This window comes from Saccoglossus kowalevskii, chromosome 17, assembly GCF_978046115.1.
Source record: "Saccoglossus kowalevskii chromosome 17, keSacKowa6.1, whole genome shotgun sequence".
Taxonomy (NCBI): Eukaryota; Metazoa; Hemichordata; class Enteropneusta; family Harrimaniidae; genus Saccoglossus; species Saccoglossus kowalevskii.
In genome coordinates, this window is record NC_140657.1 from 19109352 (window position 1) to 19134154 (window position 24803).

Consider the following 24803-nt stretch of genomic DNA (forward strand, 5'->3'; position numbering starts at 1 on the left):
CCTGAAGACTTCACTTTTCTGCAAGTTTCTCGATCGTCAATTATAACAAACGAATTACTATTTATAACGTTCCATACAAATTATTCTAATGGAGAGAAGTAGCCTGCGTGTAGCTTTATCTCGCATGGGTTACAGTGAAGGCGATCTGGACAGAAGACCCACAATGTTTACCTCATTATGCAGCGCGCACACCCCCACTCCTTTTCTGTATCCGTTCAGTGATGTCACTGCATATCATGAATAAATAATAGCAACAGATTGGATGCAAATAAGACCAGTCTGTGCTGGTTTCGCGTTCACCCCACCTTTCGCAAAACTATTTTTCCCTTTTTTAACTGAAAAGAATCACCACAGATGGGCCAGTCTAAACTAAATGTATCATCAGTGATATAAATAAAACGTAGTTTGCAACAAATGTTGGTAAATATCTTAAAGCTTTGATAAAAAACAATACTTTTATCATAATGGAATGTTAATTCGTGAACTTTTTCGTTCAAAACACATATATTTAATCGATTTCACAAATATTCTATCACAAAAGAAACCAGCTATATTAGTAATTAGGTAGTACAGGCTTGGTCTCCTGGTGGTCTCTTGGAGGTCACCGCAATAACTGTTTTCGAGCACATCAACAAATTATTGTATTTCATAGCATAGAGGTGCAAATAAACACAACGAAGTTAGTTTGTAGGCCGGGTACAATGGGAGTGCCTATTATGTGGAATCAGACCTTCGCTTAAATAGAAAATATAGAAAACCGGAAGAGACTATTTCGCGATCAACAAAACTACGACATGCGAAGAAAATCGAATTTGTTGTGGCAGAGACAATCGATCTACATCTTGTCAGTTCGTATGCGTGTAGAAAATGTGGACTGAGAGCGTCGACTCTGCCAAAAAACAGGGATGAGTTCAGGAAAAAAATTCAACAAACTAAGCGAGAGTTATTGGAAAGGTCGCAGTCATTTTCCTCTAAGAGAATGGCAACTGCAAGTGGGGGATCCCTGGTTTCGTCGAAACGAGTTCTCTTTGAAAAGACGAATGTCAACACGGCACGCTGACGAACACATCTCTCCCCTCTGTGTAGTTTGCGATAGTGTCTCGCTGGTATTCTTTGCAAGAAATATCATGGTAGTCTAAACGTTCCAGCACTTTTATAATGCATTCGTCAAGATTTGTTTGTATCATGATATCAACAAGTACAGTCAAAACAAACTTCGCGTTAGTCGTGGGAGATCGTAGTAGGCAGCAATACCTGACCCTTTTCACGATTGGCCACGACAAAATGATAGACATCTGCGCGACTATCATTTGCATATGAAAGTACCCGAACCTGGTAAGAAATCTTACCAGTGAATTGCAGAACCGGACAGTCGGTCGTGTCTAACGCCACTCCATACTTCCTGTCCCGGCGCTCGCAATTTATTCAATCTTATTACTTTTATACACAATATTTATTAATAATAACAGATGAATATTAGGTACGACCGACTGTCGACAGTCTAGTTGTGTATTAAGTTCGTTGCTAGAACCATCTTATTTTCGGACACCGGAGTAAAAACTACTAAGATAGTCATCAAGTACATCTAGGGTCATTTGTGTATCTGCCGAACTTCAGTAGAATGTGTACTTTTCAACCATTTCATGAACGAGTTAACGAGTATTTTTTGTGGTGGTGGTGGTGGATCAGTTCGAACTTGTCGATGTCTGAGAACGTTGCATATCGCTAGGAAACTTGGTTTTCCCGTCTTTGTTACCTTCAATTTGACTTTCATTCGCATTATTCTGAGCGAGCTGGTCTGCCAGTTCTTACAGTTCTGCAACTTAGCTATTTCCTAGGAGATCAAAATTTACATCCGCCATATGACAAAGAATATATATATTTCGCGCTAAATCTACATGAGCATTTTAAAATAGAATGCCACATTTTTCCTTCAAATCATTGGTTTTATTAGTTCATTAGCATACACATTTATTTATTCTATAATTAAAGTAGTCACTTGTTTCAAAATCATATTTTGTTTACTGAAAATAGTTCCATCAAGTGATGACGTCACACTGTGATACGCATGTGATATTTAATTTTGGGCAATAATTTCACCACATTTAAAATTATAATGTACATATTAAACATTTATTACCAAAATACAGCTAAAGGCATAAAGCAGGAGATGTTATTAAACGACATTTTGCAGAAGAATAGTAAGTAATAACCATGCGCCAGAGAATAATATGGCTGTCCAAATAGTTGGCGACCCGAAAGAGCTCATTTGGATCCTAGCTTAAAAGCTTTTGTGAATGTTTGAAAAACATGTACAGTACTATATTAAACAATAAATGACAACATGCGATCATGTCTGGGTAGTTATATACATAAAATTTAATTATGATGATGAGCTAAAACATTCTAACCAGCAAATGCTCAAAGCAAAAAATATAAAAGACCAGAAAATGCTCAAAGCAATAAATGAAACAGAAATTGATCAAAACAAATCAAAAAAACGTCGAAAAACGATCATATAATAGTCGAAACATTTTCTTATTTTCTTAGATTTGCTCATCTATTTTGAACTTTTTGGCGAATTTGTTAGGGTCTTGTCGGACTGCAATATGGCGATACCAATCTCCGCTTCTGTATGTCAACTGTTGGCAAAGTTGTGTATTATTTCTAGTTTTATAAACAAGTCGTGTCAAATTACTATTAATTATAGAGCTAGTTGTTTGGAACGGTCTGCATTGGTTGTTATGCACTTTTAAAAGACCCCGAAAGTGTGCCAATTCGACTTCAAAACGTGGTCCAAATTGTCGAATTTTTCTCCACAATGTTCTGTTAAAATAATTGTAAAAGAGATAATCTGCATTTGACCACTTATATACGTTGTGTCGAAATGTGTCTGTGATGGTTTCGCGTGTGGTACGTTGATTTTGTGCTAAATATACTATGTCTTCAAAACTCCAACACAGCAAATTTTTCAACAGAATCAGAGACTCGTCGAAGTATTCAAGTATAAGAACTAGGTCGAATTCTTTGTCCAGTCTCATAATGGTTTCATTCACAATAGTTTCATTGAGTGTGGATTCAAATGACAAACCAAATTCCCTTAACTGATTATTTCTGCCCGCCGATTTTTTTGAGCTCTGTGGTTTTTCAAGGAATGCTTGCATAGACGCCATTACTTCTTTTCTATGACTGAAAAAATTCATATGTGACTCTACGTGCGTGGCTGGCTCTCTTAAAATGGTCACATAAATAGGGTTGTCTTCCATGAATGAGTTTATTGTTTTTCTCTGGTACGACACATGACCAGTAAGGATATTGTATTTTGAAGATGAATTAACAACGCCACCAATCGGTGGCAGTATTATCGACTGACTGAGATGCACTTTTCGTATATGTCCGTTTATTGTGTTACGAGTGGAAAACACGAATGAGAGTTTATTTGCATATCCGTAGCGGCAAAAGATGCAATGGAGTGAAGTAATTCCTGTTTTATGAGTTTTTATGAAGACAATAATCCCTGCTGGTTGGCACGTTGATGGTGTGGTTGGTGCCGGTGTCTTTGATGTACCATCTACTACACGTGACACACTAAGTGGCAGCGAGTTGCTTGAGAATCGGCTGTACCATGTCCCAATAGTTCCGATAAGTAGTAACGAGGTCAATATCTGTGAAAATAATCAGTTCAGTGTTATAATGAACTTTATGGCAACGAGAGTAAAACAATTAACTGGGAAGTACATTACCCTGCATAGTTTAGTTAGGAATATAAACGTTACAGTGCACAATGAAGAGTTTTAAAGAATACATTTGTTTTGGACCTATGTCTATGTATCAGACGATTCGAGTCTAGATTCTAAAATATAAGTAAGCCCATCACATACAAAATCGGCATGAACAAGTACAGAACTTAACATAATCACATGACATAACATCAGAAGTAATGAACGTGCAGAAGATGACAGCAGTCATTTTGTCATGTTATTACACACGTAGGAAGTGATATGCTGTAACACAGATATATTAGACAGCTATAATTTTCTTATGTAAGTTGCGTTTTGTAATGTAATTAAATGATCTACAAAATATTATTCTGAACATGATAAATGTGTATTTAAAATACATTGTAATCTTTGCGCCAGGCCCTGCACGGCAAGTCACTGTTATATGGTTCTAATCAAACGCAAAGCCAATGATTATGATAATGGAGCTACAATTTTAATTTGTCATATATATTTGTAACATGTACGCATGCTACAACAGAAAAACGCTTAATATGGCTGGTTTTCAGATAGATGGTCACGAATGTGTGGTGTTTATGATTAAAAAATCGAAAAACAAAACAAATAAAGGTATTTTCTCGGAAATGATGAGATAAACACAAAGAAGGTTTATTTTTCAATCTCAATGTGTTGATTATTTTGTGAATTTCTCAGGTGAATCTGCCATCTGCACCATACATGACGTTCAGAATTCCCGGTAATGTCATCGCAATTGGGTTTGCTTGTGATATTTATTTCTTGAAATTTATCTATTTATGAAAAATAACAAACCATCAATCGCATTTAAAAAAAACTATATACAAATTATATGAAATGATACAGAGTGCTGATTGAAATTTGAAAATGTGTTGCACATAATTAAATTAAAAAAAGAGAAACAAGTTACGAATGTCATTCCGTATGGAGTTGCGAAAATATCTCGTATTGTCCATCGTTCCAGTTTCATTGAATTAATCGACACAGTAATTCTTGTTCAAGTACTTTCCTAATTATGTCACATACTTCATTGCAAGTCCTTCATCAGTTCACACATACTAAGCAGCCATGAATAAAACATTGTTGATTGATTCAGTTGAGATTGTGTACCGTCGCTTCAACTTATTCAACTTTAACTGCCTGTGTCTTAAGTGTTAGTTTGCGGCTTTCAATGCATTTAAAATAATACCAACTTACCGTCAGGACAAAGCATTTAATGTACGACATATTTCCCATCTTATAATACAGATATTTATGTTATGTTATCTCAATAAACACCTAAAAAAGTAAATGTTGAGAATTATTATTAATGTTAATGTGTTCAGCTTATTACGAGCATACGGGCAATATGCAAAAATTGTAATAAAGTACTAGCATTGCTATGTTATATAATATAGTACAAGTACATCAGGTTTTTAGTACATTTAATCTTAAAGTTATTAGAACTGGAAAGTGTGACCGCAGGATACGCAGAATCACGAGCGTTCCTTTTGTGATGAAGTCGACACAGTTCAACACATATTAAATTGACCTGCATTAAGCGTCCATGGCGTAAATGAGAAAGCATAAATGCATGAACTGTTTGTGTTTTAAACACAAAAACAGCTTCCAATCGGCATTATTTTGTTGAATTATGAAACGAATGCTAGTGTATATGTATCTCAAGATGTATGACATAACTGATCAGTCCATACTGATCCGAGATGTGGCATTATAATGCCATACAATAAAACAATGTTGACCAAAGTAATGTGCATTAGGTTCCCCTATGCCCAAGTGTGAATGGAATCTTTCTAAGCACAACTGAGATATGGTTTTGAAATATCAGATTTACTTGATTAATGAACACATTTTCAAACACTTTACAGTTAGAATAAGAACGAATCCTCATAATCAAATCAAATCACAGATGGCCAGCTGGAATAAAACAGATTTGAAAACACTATGTTATCGTGGTGTGACAACAATTAGCTCACATGGTTTTGCAAAGAATCCTGGTTCTAAATGGATCACATAACATATTTGTGGCAGAATTATTTGCAAATTATATACAAATATTTAGGAACAATGCTGCCTAACGTTCAAAGTTTCTTATATATAACATATTTACACGAATTCCTGGCACACATAGAGATCTCATGAAATATTTGTATCATGACAAAAAATGTCATTTCTGTCTTCCAAATATTCGCCATATCATACAAAATTTAAACCACATCATGCCACAAACGTGATTGAAAACGAGAATCATTTGAATAAATTATATAACGTATCCTTATTCTGTAAATTGTACGACAAATTAGTTGTGTTCACGCTACACGAAATAAGATTAAAGGTGATTTAGGCTTATCTCACATATGTGCATTTCGGCTATTGGATGGCCAGTCCTTAGCACGGGCTAAGGGGCGCCATCAGACGATGACTTTTGTTAAGCCGCTGTTTACGAAAAATCCTTTTAATTTAGCTTGCATATCCTAGTAAGCATTTTTTTCTATACCCCAGCGAGGAGTCCAACTGTTTCAAAATTTCGCAGTCTTTCTATGTACTGTTAAAAACTCAAGACAGCAATGAAATCACTGACCGATCAAAAATATTTCATTTTTATTTTCAATTTGACCGGGTAAAGCACTCATCAGTAAAAAATACCAAATTGTTTGGCAATTTTTGTCCAAAAATTGAAGATAACAGCCAAACCACATGACTAATATATAGTTGGCTCCAGTCATACATTTTATATGCAAAAATATCAAGTTTCATACTGATCCAAATTCTGCCAAATCAATTGATTAAGTGAAGTGCACTAGTTCACAATAGGAACTTTTAGATTCATTCAGCAGTTTTTGAAACGAAATGATGAAAAAGTCGCGAAAGGCTTGGATCCTAAAGAAGAAGAAAAATCAAGAAAAAAAACAGACTAATACGACACGAGCCCTTCAACCTTTGGCTCTTAATTACAATGATAACCAAAAAGCTCCCCTTAGGCTATGAAACCATATAAACAGGTACAGTCAATATAGCCGTTCATCTATAATGCTGCTTCAAAAGGCATGCCATAAAATTGGTCCTTTGTTATGCACCAATACACGCAATACAATGTGACTATTCAATCGACTTAAAAAACATGTTACTTGAAAAATATGGGCTATTGTGAAAGAGTAAAGTTTGCAGTAATGCATACAAACAATTAGTAGACAAGGATCCGAATTCGAAGCTGTGTGGGTATGTCCTTGAACTTTTTAACCAATGTAGTAACAGGACGTACCTCTTAACAAAATCAAGCAACCGCGACAAAATTTGCTGTGCGTTCATATCTTTTCCCACGTCCGTCTTTTTAGTCATTTCTGATACATTTCCTGACCTTAGATTTTCCCAACGCAGAAATAGAAAGTGATAAAAGCTGGATATTTCTCGCATCACACCATCAAAACCATAACTAGTCGATAATATGTTTACTAAACTCTTAGCAAAGTGAAAGCCGCGAAAAGAACGATTAGTTTGATCTCCTTTTTGTCGGGAGTTAGGGCTCCAGACCACGCGTAACTCCGATGGCAGCCATCTTATTCTTTCTGGTATTTCTGGTGGACTTGTTGGATACACCCGTACAACGAACATGTCGTCTGCTTTAGATTCTTGTGTATTCTTCCCACACTTTTGAACGAGAAATGTTCAAACCAATGTCTTTTCGTGCATGTAAGATGTAGGGGTAATACCATGAGGTCCATAGTAAACTACTGATAGTAGCAGACGTTTGACTTTTTCAATTTCCCGAGAGTCGTTCTAAAACAGTTTCCCCGTTTTCGTTATTGTGTTCCCGTTTGACTTCATTAAAATGGCTGTTACGGGAAAACAACTTCAAACAGATTACAATCGGTGTTCGTGCTTGTGAATGTTTATCAAACATATTAATAATTGGTGATAGTGAAAATACGAGATATGTCAGAAAGGCAGGTGTACCGCAGGCAGTAATGAAAGCCCAAGTCGGGAAAGTGAATCAAACTAAGCTATATCTAAGTTATGTAATAAATGACATGGACATTTTAGTTTAACCAATTTAACCTACCTTGCAGTTCGTTACGATCGGCAATGGTTAAGATTGGTAGTCCCGTTTAGACAATAGATTAGCTAATGGAATGTAGTCGAACTCATAGAACGAAACCATACAGGTCGAATTTGGACCAACCTTATTGGAATGAAGAGGTGATCAATAATGGACCAATGCATAGAGTGAGGTAATTTGACAGAGCTATACGCACGGCCGATTCACTCAGTGACATTTTCGAGATAGTTAAAATAAGTTCGTTCTCAGGTATGACCTGACATCCCCTTAACCTAAATAGAAGCAACTTAATCTTATGCTAATGATCCGTTGGTTGAAAGGCTATCTAAATATAGACGTAAAGCGTATGCTGCAGTAATAAATGCTACTATAATAATAATAATAATAATATTATTATTAAATGCTACTAAAACCACGCAGTGACATATTTATATTCTGACCTCACTTTCCCGATCATGTGTGTGCGCCCGTGCGTGCGTCCGTAACTGTATCTTAGAAATGCCTGGACCAATCACAATCAAACTTCACACATATATCGTACATGATATTATACATATGCACGTCAATTTGTTTCACGATCTGAATCTAGATGGTCGAATGGCTGCCATTTTTGTGCTAAAAATCATCAAAATCAAGCTTTTCTCGACTGTTTATACATTAGTCATCATGGGACCTTGATGCAAATAATTTTGTTTTTCAGATAAGATTCAAAATGGCCGACTGGCGGCCATTTTGTTTTAATGAATGTGGTTCTCGTGCCACATCTCTGACTTGCTATCAATGACTAGGTTCAAATTTTAAATATTGATTATACATACATCATTTTTGTGCTAAAAAATCATCAAATATCAAGCATTTATGGATGGATTTCGTTCAAACTTGGTACATATATTAGATATTACAGGTTCCTGATGCACATCATTTATTTTTTAGATCGGATTCAAAATAGCTGTCTAGCGGCCATTTTGTTTTAATGAATCGGCTTCTAGACCTATATCTCCGACATGTTTTGACTGATTATATTCTAATTTTAAATATTCATTGTACATCATGTCATAGATAAACAGATATATTGGTTTGACGATCCTATTCAAAATGGCCGAATGGTGGTCATTTTTGTGGTAAAAAATAATCAAATATCAAGCATTTCTGGCATATATGAATGGATTTCTTTCAAACTTGGTACATACATCAGACATTACGGTTTCCTGCTGCACGTCATTTTATTTTTCAGATTGGATTCAAAATGGCTGACTGGTGGCCATTTTGTTTTAATGATTGGGCTCCTTGTAAGTACTCCAACTAGAGTAACAAAACATAGTAAGTCAACTATAAATCACATTTATACTAATTTCTACAATATGCAGATTCCCCACTTGTTGCGGATTTGTTTTTATTTTTTTAATGGCCACATGATCTGTGATCTCTTCGTCAAGACCTTTTCTGTGTCTATGATTCTCAGGCATGATTTGAAAGCTGAATCATAGGACAGTGTATTGTATTTTCAAGACGTTAATTTGACGACTAATAATTTCCGTATTTTTTGATGTATGCCCGCTTCCCGTTTAACCCCCAAAAATAGTAAACGTGTAAAAAAGATAAATCATGGATAATTGCAATCAGGAAATCAATAAAAACAAATTATACGTTATTGGGGAAGTTATCAAAAGTAAAAAAATCACAAAAATGTCGTAGGAAACACCAGAAGACTCTGATTTCCGTTTTTAGAAAGCCGCGTATAAAACAATATTTTAATATATGTAAGAGTGACTTATCACTCAACAACTTTTATCGGTTTTAAAAAACAAACATGAAACAAATATCAGCTTCAGCTGATTTTAATGTAGATTGAATATTAGGGGCATAGTGTCCATCGAGTATGGAGTGGAAATTGTTGACTCAGTAGTACTGTAACTACATATATAGTAGAACATTTGGTGATTAGTTATGTAATATCATCTATCAATATCACGAATAAAAAGCATCACGTGACTGTTTGCGTTATAATCAGATGATTTTAATATTCTTCAGAACCACTAATCCTCGTGTGTATCGTCTATATAAATTGTGTGCAGTTTGAAAGCGGCGACAGGCTACGTGGCTGGGCGGCAGCACAGAATATAAAAAAAAAACTTACCTTACTTTAATAGAGTCACATCAATGTGAATCTTTTGTTGAAGCTGTTTAAAATCAGCTATTATGTGTATTGCATTTTTCTTTGGCTAATTAATTACAATAAATATTTAGCGAAATATTTATTTAATATTTACGAATATTTAACCAGTAGTGTGGTGGGTTATATGCATTGGAATACACTGCTGGTGCGCGCTGTACTAATGATATAAGTGTAATTGCATATGAATAGTTGGGTATCGTATGTGAAGTCAATGACTCTCGTACTGCAGTACGTGCCTCAATTGCATGATTAGTTGAGCAGTTAAACCAGATGTTACTACAGATTGGTCTACACTTCTAGCTATGAAGTAAACATTGGTGTTCATGTTGGTGATAGGTGTTGTCATTATTACCGTGGGTTCGAATCTTGCATGAGGCTATTTGTAATTTTTCATTTCATAGTACATGGTATGAGCGTATAATTATATTCATATTTCTAATGTATAATTCAATAAATATTGAATGTAATAATTTACATTATTCTTGACGAGATATACGTCATTGGTTATTGCAGTACATATTGCATAGAAATATTTGATTATTCCAAATAGCGTTGAATGTTCTTGTTTATTTACTCAAAACTCTAATTTCACAAATAAAGCGTCTGAATAATCCCAAACGACATATAGTATTACAATATACTGCAGTGTATGACCAGGGGTGTATTGGTGGTTGCCACAAGGTTGCTCAATCTCTAGTCTGTCGGATTGTGCTTTTACTATAAACAAGGCAGTTAGCTAACCTTTCGACTAGCCTGACTTCTTTATCGTCCATTCAAAATCCCACCATCTTTAATATAGAATTATGTGACTGAATCCTGCCTTTTCATTGGATAAAAGTTTCACAGCAAGATCGAGAGAGTGGGTGACTCCCGCGTACGTAAAAGATCACAACCCCGACTCAAAACGTTTTGAACATGAGGAATCTTTCAAAGTGAATAAATCTGACTTCGTCTCGACTGAAAACTCTGTACTCATGGGGCACGGGATTACTGATATTGTAGGGCATCTTTTTAGTTCCATTGGTAGGGCTGTTTTGTCAAAATTTCAAAATTCAGACCCAATCATAGACCATTAAATCAATCTACAATTGAGTATACCGCATTATAGAAGCACTTATATTCGCATAGGACTCAATGGCGGATCCAGAGGGGGCCAAGGGGGCCATGCGCCCCCCAAATGCATGACGATTTATACGATTCGGATTACGCATAGCTTCTCTGCGATTTACGCTCCGTATATCTTAAGCGAAGCTTGGACCTCACCCACCACGCCCCCCCCCCACCCCCACCCCCACCCCCAGCCATACATTTTGCTGGATCCGCCACTGCTGATGGGCTTTATACTGAGACTTTACTAGGGGTTTATCGCTTTCTTTTATTTTTAGAAATCCATAGTGTACATACTGAAGTGTGATCAATGATTCACTGCGTCAGAAGATAAATCGCGTTGATTGGGTTTCAGTATAATGTGTGTTGTCAGGGTTTTAACTGCATCGCTTCCTTAATCGGTGATTGTTCAGTTTGAAGATGGTGAACATCAAAAATGATATCTGGGACAGGATACTAAAATGACGTCGTACGGCAATTGCTGCTTCATTTTGTTTCACTAATGTGTCAATGTATGTTTCATGTATCTGTTCTTTCATGTATTTTTAATCATCGGCGCGCTGTTTTACTACAATGTCTGACTTCTTGAGATTTGCGATAAATTTTGGCAATTACTTTTGAATGTTCCACATCGACTACATTCAGATGTTATACAGTATACATTGGTGTAAAAGCGGTTTTAGTAGACTATATTCGAATTCACGTGATGAGCACAATGAATACAGATAGCAGTAGTTGAGAGATCTTACTTCACCACACCGTGAACGAGCTTGTCAGCTGTTTGCCTTCAATGCATTCTGCTACATTTCCCGTCATCGTTGATGTATTGAGAGTAACGGTACATAACAGCTCTACCATTTTAAGAAATTTGACACAGTTGCCTAGAATCATTCAACAAATTTGACTGTTTAAAGTTTATTGTTCACTAACGCTGACGTCTGTTGTTTCGTCCGACATGACAAAATACTTCGACTACTTCGGTTACTGAATGGTGCTTTTTTAAATGTGGATGATAATATTGCTAACTTTGTGTAGGGCGAGGGTTACCTCACAAACTTACGCCGTTGAGCACAGTTTTCTGGTATCGGACAAAATTGTTAAGTAGGGGACCGTTTTTATATATTGAACCCTATATCACCATTCAACCAAAATACGCGAGATTAACTGCAATGGCGAAACGCATAGCAAAATGACATTAACTGTTTAAAAAAAGGGAGAAACCTGGTAAAATAAAAAGATTTACAGTTACTCTGCTCCTCACCTGCCATATCAATGGGACTGACTTCGTGAAAATCTGTGCTTCAACACATAATCTCGTAATTATCAGGTCTAAATAAGGCAGCTAAACTAATTGTATCAAATTTAACTTCGGTTATGTAAGGAGAGATCTTTCACATTGTATTTCAGATAAAATCCAGTGAAAAAACCCATTGCCTAATACCAACCATACGATTTTAACTCTACGAACGCTGATAGTTCATTTCGTGGTATGAAACCTTAATGTACAACGTCGGTATATAGGGTGTATGCAATGCTTTAAATGTTCACATTTCAGTAGCCCTTACAGATGGATACTAATGAAAGGGAAAGGTTTTATTAGAAATGGGAATCAGAGATAAAAGATTGATAGTTACAGCTCTTATCACTTTAAAATCGGTGTGTGGTAAGTTACATAGAAAGATAAAAAGTTCATCTTTTTAAGTGTTTCGGAGTTAATCGGAGTCGCAGACGAGAACTGATGCTACTCTGGCGTAATCACAAAGGTAATAATATAATGAAACAATAATGGCATAATAATCACATTATGATTCCGCAATAATGAAAAAGTAATGTAAACACAATAAAATAATAATGGTATAATAATTACTGAATGACAGTGAAAGAATTCCACAATAATGATAAAACAATGTAAACACAATAAAACAATAAAGGTATAATAATTACTCAATGATGGTGAAAGAATTCAACAATAATGATAAAAATGTTATTTTCTAGGAGATCAAATCATCCGCCATATGACAGAAAATATATATAACGCGCTAAAATCTACATGAACTTTTTAAATAAAACGCCCCACTTTTATATCAAATTATTGGTTTTCTTAGTTCATTAACATACACATTTATTAATTCTATAATTAAAGTAGTCACTTGTTTCAAAATCATATTTTGGTTACTTTGAAAATAGTTCCATCAACTGACGTCACACTGTGGGGTTACGCATGTGATAACAATAAAATATTTAAAAGACCAATGCTAAAGAAAATGATCAAAACAGAAAATGTTCAGAACAGAAAATATAATCAAAAAACGTCGAAAAGACAATTATACAGTGGTCGAATGATTTTGGAATAGGATTACCATTTCCTAAATTAGATTTGCTCATTAATTTTGAACTTTTTGGCGAATTTGGTCGGGTCTTGTCGCACTGCAATACGGCGATACCAATCCATGTGACTGTATGTCAACTGTTGGCAAAGTTGTGTATTATTTCTACTTTTATAGACAACTCGTGTCAAATTACTAATTATAGAGCTAGTTGTTTGGAACATGGCGCATTGGTTGTTATGTTCTTTCAAAAGATCCCGAAAGTGTGCCAATTCGACTTCAAAACGTGGTCCAAATTGTCGAATATTTTCCCACAATGTTCTGTTGAAATAATTGTAAAAGAGATAATCTGCATTTGACCATCTATATACGTTGCGTCGAAATGTGTCTGTGATGGTTTCACGTGTGGTACGTTGATTTTGTGCTAAATATATTATGTCTTCAAAACTCCAACACAGCAAATTTTTCAACAGAATCAGAGATTCGTCGAAGTATTCAAGTATAAGAACTAGGTCGAATTCTTTGTCCAGTCTCATAATGGTTTCATTCACAATAGTTTCATTGAGTGTGGATTCAAATGACAATCCAAATTCTCTCAACTGATTATTTCTACCCGTCGCATTTTTTGAGGTACGTGGTTTTTTAAGGAATGCTTGCATGGACGCCATTACTTGTTTTCTATGACTGAAAAAATTCATATGTGACTCTACGTGCGTGGCTGGCTCTCTTAAAATAGTCACATAAATAGGGTTGTCCTCCATGAATGAGTTTATTGTTTTCCTCTTGTACGACACATGACCAGTAAGTATATTGTATTTTGAAGATGAATTAACAACGCCGCCAATCGGTGGCAGTATTATCGACTGATTGAGATGCTCTTTTCGTATATGTCCGTTTTTTGTGTTACGAGTGGAAAACACGAATGAGAGTTTATTTGCATATCCATAGCGGCAAAAGATGCAATGGAGTGAAGTACTTCCTGTTTTATGAGTTTTTATAAAGACCATATTCTCTGCTGGTTGGCACGTTGGTGGTGTGGTTGGTGCCGGTTGTGTGGTGAACCATCTACTATCACGTGACACGTTAAATGGCAGTGGTTCGGGTGTGAATATACTGTACCATGTCAAAATAGTTGCTATAAGTAGTATCGACATCAGTATTTGTAAGAAGAAATACATTTAGTGTTATAACGAACTTTATGGCCACGAGAACAAAACAATTAACTTGCAAGTACATCACCCACAAAAAATATATTAAAGGGCAGTGGTCGTCGCGCAACGTATACGCGAGATATGGGTCTCATATAAATAAAAATGGCGGCTGAGACTGTTGTGCAAATCAATGAGACGTTACTAGGCGTTAATTATATAGACGATTGGGATGCAATAAGTCGACGGCGGTAACTATCACTAGTCGCGCCCAGGGTGAAACTCATACTTTCCATTAGAAGATCACATCGGATTGTGGGAAAACCATTGTTTATCATCGCAAATGTTGCACATGCGCAGCGCGACAACCACCGCTAATTTAATAATGTAAGCGTCATTATATTATATGCATATATGTACAATTGTTTGTGACCCTTGTGTCCACGCTGTACACGTGTCAAGGAATTTGAGTGTACAGATCACAGTATTCAAAATAGTCGGCCTGAACAAGTGCAAGACAAATTAGATCGTAGTCACATGACATAACATTTCATAATAAACTTGCCTAGATGTAATCAGGTTAATTCTGGCATGTCAGTAATCACTTTTTCTGGCAGTGATTGATACCAATCAGACAAATGTGACAAATAAGGAATTTATATCCATTGCCAATCACATTGAAATGAAGTTAATCTACATGAATGTACTCACATTCTATCTCTCTCTTTCTTCCTCTCCCTCTCCTTCCCCCACTCCTACTTGTCCGCTCTACCTCTCCCTCCAGTAATTATTGTGTAACTACTTTCTTAATTAGGTCACCTAATTCATTCTAAGTCCTCCGTCAGTACATACTAAGCAGCCACACATAAAGTATTTTTGATTGATTTCAAATGGGATTGCGTTCGGTCACTTCAACTTATTCAACTTCAACTGACTGTGACTTAAGAACTAGTTTGAGGGTTTCGCTGTATGTAAAATAATACCAACTTACCGTCAGTTGAAAGCATTTAATGTACGACGTATTTCCCATCTCATAATACCAATGTATATCCTATGTTATCTCAATTAATTTCTAAAAAAAAGTAGATTTTGTCAATTACTATAAATGTAAACATGTTAGCCTTTTAAGGGCGACAGTTAGTCGTACGGGCAGTGTAAATGCCAAAGTCAGACGATTATCCCTCTGTCTAGTCAATAGTTACCTATAGACCAAGGTGAAACTCAAATGATTTTGTCTCCGATCGATTTATTTGTTCTATTGCAAGATTTTGATTTTGACATCAACTCTGCTGGTAAAAATTTAGAAACAGAATAAACTTGTAAAGTTTGAACTTCTCTGAGGTGTTCAAGGTGATTGCCTTGATGCACAATGATTTGTCTTTTAATATTAACTGTTATATAATTCCCTCTAATCGCAAGAAATATTCAACCTGTGACTATAACCAAAACAAACATTAGACTTGAATTATTTCTACCCACTGAATCAAGTTGTTAGTGTTGATAGTGATGGTTAGAGTAATAACAAATTGTGTGTTAGAGGTTGTTACTTTCGTTATGTCATGCTACTGACTTTGTGAAAGTTCCCACCGGGGCAAGGTATTCTGCTTATCATGTCATCGGAACTGTGAATTAAAAATGTGATAAGGTGAACTAACAATGAGAATCTAATGTTGTCATTGGTGATAAACACGTTACTGACACGTGATCAATTATTGTAGTTTTATCTTAAAAAACTCGTCTGCCATTTATCGGTTGGTGAGTGAAAATAAAAAACTTTGTTTAGTCGACAAGTTATTGCCATGCCATTTTTTAATACTTTATATGTAACTACACATCTGCGGGGAATGTGGTGTTTAAACGTAGTTAAATTTTGGAGATCAAAAAGTCAAAGGTTGGGTTATGTAGGCTTTGTGGATTATGTATGTAATGTAGGGTTGGGCTCATAACATAATAGTTTGGTTACAGCTGCTTCAGTATATTCCATAGTGCAGTACAGTGTGTTGAATGTTCAGTAATTAAAAAAAGTTGAATGATCAAAGACTAAAAGTAGTGAAATGTAAATCAGGTGCAAATAAACACCTGTCTTGCCTAGGCTTCCTACGTCCTACACAATTCACCATGTTCGTTGTTAATATTATTACAAATTTTAAAATGATCTGACAAGAACTCCAACATTCGTGTCTTGGTACCGAATTACTGAGAACAGTAATAAGAAAATAAATGCATGGATAATATCTCCCCATATAGAGAGGATATCATCTCCTGACATAGCAAAATAACATCGACCACAAAGAGGGGATAACATCTGCCTACATAGATATTATAAAATCTTCCAGCATAGATATGATAACATCTCTCTACATAGAAAGAATAACAATTCCCCCACATAGATAGGATATCATCTCCTAACATAGAGAGGACAACAACTCCTCACATACAGTGGATAATATCTCCCCACATAGAGAGGATATCATCTCCTAACATAGACAGGATAACATCTCCTCACATATAGCAGATAACATCTCCCCACATAGAGAGGATATCATCTCCTAACATAGACAGGATAACATCTCCTCACATATAGCAGATAACATCTCCCCGCATAGAAAGAATATCATCTCCTAACATAGACAGGATAACATCTCCTCACATATAGCGGATAACATCTCCCCCACATAGATAGGATATCATCTCCTAACATAGAGAGGATAACAACTCCTCACATATAGCGGATAACATCTTCCCACATAGATAGGATATCATCTCCTAACATAGAGAGGATAACAACTCCTCACAAATAGCGGATAACATTTCCTCACATAGATAGGATATCATCTCGTAACATGGAGAGGATAACAACTCCTCACATATAGCGGATAACATCTCCTCACATAGATAGGATATCATCTCCTAACATAGAGAAGATAACAACTTCTCACATATAGCGGATAACATTTCCCCCACATAGATAGGATATCATTCCGTAACATAGAGAAGATAACAACTCCTCACATATAGCGGATAACATCTCCCCACATAGATAGGATATCATCTCCTAACATAGAGAGGATAACAACTCCTCAAATATAGCGGATAACATCTCCCCGCATAGAGAGGATATCATCTCCTAACATAGACAGGATAACATCTCCTCACATATAGCGCAGATAACATTTCCCCAAATAGATAGGATAACATCTCTTATAGAGAGGATAACATCTCCCCACATAGATAAATAACATCTTCTCGCATACATATGGTAACATCTCACATACAGAGGATACTACCTCCTCAAATAGATAGCATAACATCTCATATAAAAAACATAATATCTTACATACAGAGGATACCACCTCCTCAAATAGATAGCATAACATCTGCAAAGCGACGATAACATCTCCTCAAATAGATAGGATAACATCTCCTCACATAGAGAGGAAAACATCTCACATAAAAGGAGTAACCTCTCACATAGAGAGGATAAAATCTCCTCACATACAGAGAATAATATTTTCCCACATAGAGAGGATATCTGCCCACTTATATAGGATAACCTCTACTCACATAGAGAGGATAGCATCTCCTCGTATATAGAGGATAACATCTCCTCACATAAAAAGGATAACATCTTCTCACATACAGAGGATAATATCTTCCTACATTAATATGATAATATTTTCCCACAAAGATGGGATAATATCTTCCCACATAGAGGATAACATCTCCTCACATAGAGAGGATAACATCTTTTCTGACATAGATAGGATATCTGCCCACATAGGTAGGATAACATCTGCCCACATCGAGAAGATAACATAGTGGGGATAACATCTCCTCACATAGAGAGGATAATATAATCTCACATAAAGAGGATATCATAAGGATAATGATTTCCAAAATAGATGGGATAATATCTCCTTACATAGACAGGAAACCATCTCCTTACATAGATAGGATAATGTAATCTCACATAAAGTGGATAACAGAGGGATAATATCTTCCCGCATGGATAGGATAATATCTTCCCACCTAGTTAAGATAGGATAACATCTCCTTACATAGATAGGAAACCATCTCCTCACATAAGGCGATAACATCTCCTCACATGGAGAGGTTAACATATTTTCATGTAGAGAGAATGCCATCTCTTCACATATAGGATACCATATACCCACATCGATAGAATAACATATGCCTACAAAGATAGGATAACATCTTCTCGCATAGAGCAGATATCCATCCATATGGGGAAAACAACGTGCTGGGCAATTTCTAGTTGACATTTTTTGGCAAATTTCAACCGAATTCGTGCATTTATTGCGGACTTTGTGTTTGAAAGATTAAATTTCATGGTTTCTACAGTGACCTCTATTTTTATTGAGATCCAAATATATACAGTGATCATATGGTCTCAATACATTATAACAGTGTATATGATTAGTTATTACTTAATACATATTGGCAAATTCTGCATTACAAAATACTGCAGTAGAATAGATACAATGTTCATGCTTTCAGTACTCACTTGCCTCATAAAGTTAGTTTTTTTTTACTTCTCTTGTTTTGTAATATGTGAAGATGTCAATACTATGAGCTTATTACGAGAATACCTCAAAGTATGCACGAAGACAGCACAGCGGGAGTATCGACCAACGTGCAGTGGAAGTCGATGAGACCACGTACTGTTTGAGTTCATACTTTGAGTTATCCTCGTAATAACCGTATTATTATATATCTTTTCCTTTCAAGGACACATTATGGGAATGCCGAAATCCAAAAAGTTTAGAACAGAATCAGCGAATTGCTTTGCGTGAAGTCCGGTCAATCACGGGTGGCAGCCATGTTTGTTTTTATTATTAGAGGACTCTTACGCGCGTAAAAATTCCATATTTGGAATTCGCATTTCCTTATATCATAAGATGAAAATGTCCAGTAAAATACTGCAAAGTTACGGCACGCTGTAACTTATGGCGTTACGGTGACAGATGTATAATAATTCCTAATATGCTAGTTACTGGCATCACGTGACTTTATGCATCCTCTCTCCATAACTAATTCCCATGGCACTTCGCGTTTCTATATTTGTTTAATTGACTCTTAACAGAGGGAAAACAATATGCATTTAACGAAGAGAGGATTGTGATAAATATGAAAAACTTATATTTGCCAACATTAAATTGTTATACCGCGTAGAGGCGATAAACGCTATTTAATGTAATTCAATGTCTGCACCGTCACAAATAACAAAAGTTTCTTCTAAATTGCATGCTGATTACTGCCATACTTCACTGTGGTAAATTTTCACCTTGGCAAGCGTTAAATCACAAGCTGAAATCGCAGTGCACGTCCAGGCAAAGATGACAGCGTTACAGTGGTTATAAATTAAGATACACCATTAAATGAACAATCGTAGGTCAGTGGTACACCTGTAATACCTACTGAACTACTGAACAAGACCGTGATAACAAAGTTGTTGCAGCGCGAACATTTTGCCTCCCCTCATATGAAGTGGACAAAACAGGCATTAAAAATTCGTCGTTGAATCTAGAAATCGCTTTTAGTATTACTTATAAGTTTTATTTTCTCTTTTCCAACGATATGCTACTTGGTTCGACATCGGTTATCTGCAGGCACACGGAGAAATGACAAATGATGTAGTAAATATAATTTACTCATATGCTTTAATTAAGCGCAATGTCTGAGATGCTGAATTGTTCGAGTTACGGACATCGAGTTACGAACATTCAGTTTTTCAGAAACCACGCCCACTTTTGCAAAACCACGCCCAAATTGTAACTCGATGTCCAACAGAAATGTCAACGTTTGACGTTGATGGAAGTACAGGCTTATTTAATAGCGGCAACAACTTTGGCTATACTTGGATTACGTACCAGGACTCAGAACGTCCGAAAATCACGAAAGTTATTAGTTTTCTTATTGATGACAGAATTACGAAGAAATAGTACGACCCAAAAACATTCGGATATAACTCCAAGGTCGTTAGTTCAAGTGTACTTTAAGCTGGAGGGTCGTCACCTGCGCACGCGCGAGAATTGAGTCCCAAGCGACGATAACAACACACGCTAAAAGCGCAAAGGCTCATGGGTAGACGCTTGTTTGTAAACAATGACACGCTATGGCCATCTAACACATGGACAGGTGACGACTCCCTTGCTTTAAAGTATTTTAAAGGACTTCCAATAAGATAACTTCTGAAAATTTTCCAGTTTTGTTTTAAACACTAAAACATCGCTAATGACAGGGATTTCATAAAAACGAGTACAGAGAGTTTTAAATTCCTATGCAAAAACGTGGATTCGTAAATGTTTACAAATATGGCGATACAAGAGGGTCGGCAATGATATTTTCGTAAGCTGTAATCAATTTTCGCAATAAGGTAATTTAAATAAATAAAAAAATCGTAGACATGGACAAGATGTAATATATAAACAGTCATTTTATTCGTCCGTAATTTGTATAAATATCTTATTTTTTGTAAGCTTATGAAATATTTTCCGCATTAAATGTCGTAATTCGTACGCAATTCTCAATTTACTAAATATATTATAAAAATGTGAAATGTGATTAGAAATTTGCTTTATCTGTAAAGTGTAAAAATCAATTTGTTACTGTAAATGTAACTTTCATTTTATTTCCTGTGAAAACCTAAAATGTCTTTTTTATTTTTGGTAATCTGTAACAGCTATCCCCCATTGCCCCCTTCATACAATGAGCTACTAACATGAACTTTGTTACGAAAACTTACACTTTGATCGGCAAAACAACGGTATAACTGCAAAACAGCAGTATAAACATTAAAGATTTATTTAAAAAAATTAACAGCAAAGTGTTTTTACATGCATGTTCATTTCTATTCGAGTAGAAAGTCCAAACAGAATCACTAATAATTCAACATAGGTTACCGTGACTATGCTACGGCAGCGCGCGCCCTCTCACAAGTGACCGTGACTGTGCACAACCAGCGCGTGAAGAATACCGACATTACCGTGACGTCCAGTCATCTGTTGAAGCCACGAGGCCCGGTAAATGAGTCAATTGATCCATATCTAACTTGGTTTTAGTGCAAACACGTGACGTTTCAGGCTATTCTGACGCTGGAAGGATGTTGAGGTGAAGTACTGTGCTGTCTGGATTGCCAAAAAGTAAATTCTGTGTCAAAAAACGTTTTACCCATGTACGACGTTAATAATAATAATAATATAATAATAATAATAATAATAATAATAATAATAATAATAATAATAATAATAATAATAATAATATAATAATAATATTGTTATTAGCCTTTGAGACGGCGTAAAAAGTAACATACGCGTCAATAATTTTGTGTTTGTTGTCTTTCTTGTATGTCGATATCAACAATAGATCTCCGTACCGAGGTAGTAATGAATACAGCTGAACTCCATTAAGTCACAACAGTCGAACTTGGTCAGAAGTAATCACCGTGGTGTGAGATCAATAATTATCATCTTCTTTCGTGTTTGTTTGTTTCGTGTATTTTTATACAGTATAGACACTGACACCGCTTCACTGATATGTTGTTGATTTCAATAACTCGTATAGTTGTTATGTTGTCGATTTCAGCGAATAAAAGCATTGCTTACCAGCGCTTCTACGTCACTAAAATCAACACTCTCTGTTTGTTGTATCAAACAGTATTTTATATTACCGTGATATGACTCGATACTGTCTGTAGTAAAACATCGACTACAGATAAAATGATCTTAATACCCATTAATACCCAACCCAACCCACTCACTCACTCACTCACTCACTCACTCACTCACTCACTCACTCACCGATACATTAACACCCAATCCACTGGCCAAATTCAACCACTGACTGAGATCAAATCTGACCGAGCTCGGTCGTCGCCGTACTAATGAGAGCCCGCGCCTGGCGCGCCTCCCCCTAAATCCGCGCCTGATATCTGAAATGTGTGTTCACATTGTTCACGAAAAATAATAAATGACATAGACATGAATTTTAGTTTAACCAACTTTAACCTACCTTGTTTTTCGCTGTGATCGACAATAACCGATGTTAGTAGTCCCGTATCTAAAGGAATGTAGCCGAAACGTAAACATAGGACAAAAGCACGCGTACACAATACGTCAAACTTTGCAACCAACAAGATTGGAGGTGGTCAAAAAGTGATAGTGCACCCGAGACCGATAGTGAAACAATGCAAAGAGTACGGTAAATTTGACAATTATAAAGTTTATAAAACTAGTTCAGTCCCGGGCGTACTACAATGTACGTACATCATAGTCCGGTTCACTCAGTGATTCGATATTAACACAAGTACACACTCAAACATGACCCTGTCTCCCTGTTAAAATATGAGTGTCCCAACTTTACTTAAGAGGCAGCTCTTTCTTATGCTAACGATGAATTGGTTGAAAGGCTTGCATGAAGTATATATTTTTGACTCACGTTTGTGCGTCTGTGTACGAGCGTGTCCACTGATTTCTCAAGAGCCAATTATCCGATTTTTATGAAACTTGGTACATACGCCCTTTTTTCAGAAACCATACCCACTTTTGCCAAACCACGCCCAAATTGCATCTCGATATCCAACAGGAACTTCAACGTTTGACGTTGATGGAAGTACAGGTTTTTTTAATGGCGGCAACAACTTTGGCTTTAGATTGAGCATTCCAAAGAACATTTCCTGTCAACATATGGTAATACTTGTAATGTAGATTTCGTTTACATATTATTGTTAATTTATATGTGAAAACATTTCAATATAATTATTTCACTTTCAGGATCTCCATACATTTTTAACCCAAAATGTCGGCCATTCTAATTGACTTGTGATGTGTCATGTATAAGTGAAGTTTGAAACATCAATTCAGTCAGTGCATGTCATTCTCGGAGATATGACGATAAACAGCATTAGTTAAGAATATGTCCAGCAGTTAGTAATTTTGTTTTCAAGCACAGTTACGCACATAAAGGTCATATCGCGAGCATTACAGTGTACAAAATCAAAACAAAATATGTTTATATCTAGAACTAAGATTCTATTTTAGTTCGACAATATGCTTGATTTTTATGCATAGTAAAATAGTCATTTATGTGAATATGTGCGATATTGTGTGTATTAACTAATATGTAATGCATGACCAAGTGTGAATGAAATCTTTCTAAGCACAACTAAGATATTGTGTTGAAATATCAGAATTACTTGATTGAATGAACACATTTTCCACTTTCCTGTTTACATAAGAACGAATCATCATAATAAAATCACAGATGACCAGCTGGGAAAAAGCATATTTAAAAAGAAAAAAATCAGATTCTATATAGACCACACAACATGTTTGTCACAGAATTATTTGAGAATTATATACAAATATTTAGGAACAATGCTGCCAACGTTCAAACGTTCACAGTTTCTTATTTCTATAACATATTTACAAAAATTCCCGGCACACATCCTTGAATAAGTTGAAAATATCTCAAGAATGTCATTCTATCTTCAAAATGGTCGCTATATCATTTTTGCGTTTGAATTATACACAATTTTAACAAATATGCAACAAATGTGATTGAAAACGAGAATCATTTGAATAACATATACTTATTTGGTAAGTTTTGCGAAAAATTATTTCATGCTACATAGCATATTTGTATGTGATTGTATTTCGCAATAGGTGCACTTATGTGAATAGTGCAAAATATCCAAAATATCATCAAAAAATTATTAATTTGCAGACATTATTTTTTTGTCATTTAGACATGATCTGGAATTAGGTTAATTAATTAATTCAAAACTACCTTTTCAATAAATTATTTGTTTCCGTTAGCTAATCTGAATCAGTTCTGTGTTGTTATAAAATCAAACGCGGTGCAAAACTTTCAAACAAAGTATTATACTACAGTGGTTGGATCAACTGCAATTTTATTTGTTTAACTCCGTTTGCGTCTAAAAATAACTCGGTTGAACGAGTGCATCCTCGTTCTCAATGCTGTGATTGTATATTACACTCGTACACCGAAAACTATACCGATTTTCTACATCTGCAAAATGTCTAATAGCGCTGTAGTCACAGCCGAACATTGTGTCAAACGCGGGCATCAAATACTTAGCCATCCTTGTTCACAGCTCTGCAACTTCTAGTTTTTTCTCCGATGATAAACAAAATCTCCTAGTTCAGACCCCTGAAATTGATCACTTCAAATAACGATAGTCGTCGAACGATG

General features: G+C 35.7%; 2 protein-coding genes across 3 annotated transcripts; both read right to left on the minus strand.

The window, feature by feature from the left end:
- Positions 1–1925: 1925 nt before the first annotated feature.
- Positions 1926–22661, minus strand: LOC146732712 (galactosylceramide sulfotransferase-like). Of its 2 annotated transcripts, XM_085491824.1 has the most exons (4): positions 22602–22661; positions 15562–15642; positions 4953–5033; positions 1926–3665 (listed from the first exon to the last, which is right to left on the minus strand). In XM_085491824.1, exons 3-4 carry the CDS (start codon positions 4989–4991, stop codon positions 2547–2549), a joined length of 1158 nt encoding a protein of 385 aa, XP_085347950.1. In that variant the 5' UTR covers positions 4992–5033; positions 15562–15642; positions 22602–22661; the 3' UTR covers positions 1926–2546. The 2 variants fall into 2 exon arrangements, with proteins under 2 accessions (XP_085347950.1, XP_085347951.1); XM_085491825.1 differs by lacking the exons at positions 15562–15642; positions 22602–22661 and adding an exon at positions 7816–7953.
- Positions 13467–14576, minus strand: LOC146732713 (galactosylceramide sulfotransferase-like). Its single transcript, XM_085491924.1, has one exon. It carries the CDS (start codon positions 14574–14576, stop codon positions 13467–13469), a length of 1110 nt encoding a protein of 369 aa, XP_085348050.1.
- Positions 22662–24803: the final 2142 nt, after the last annotated feature.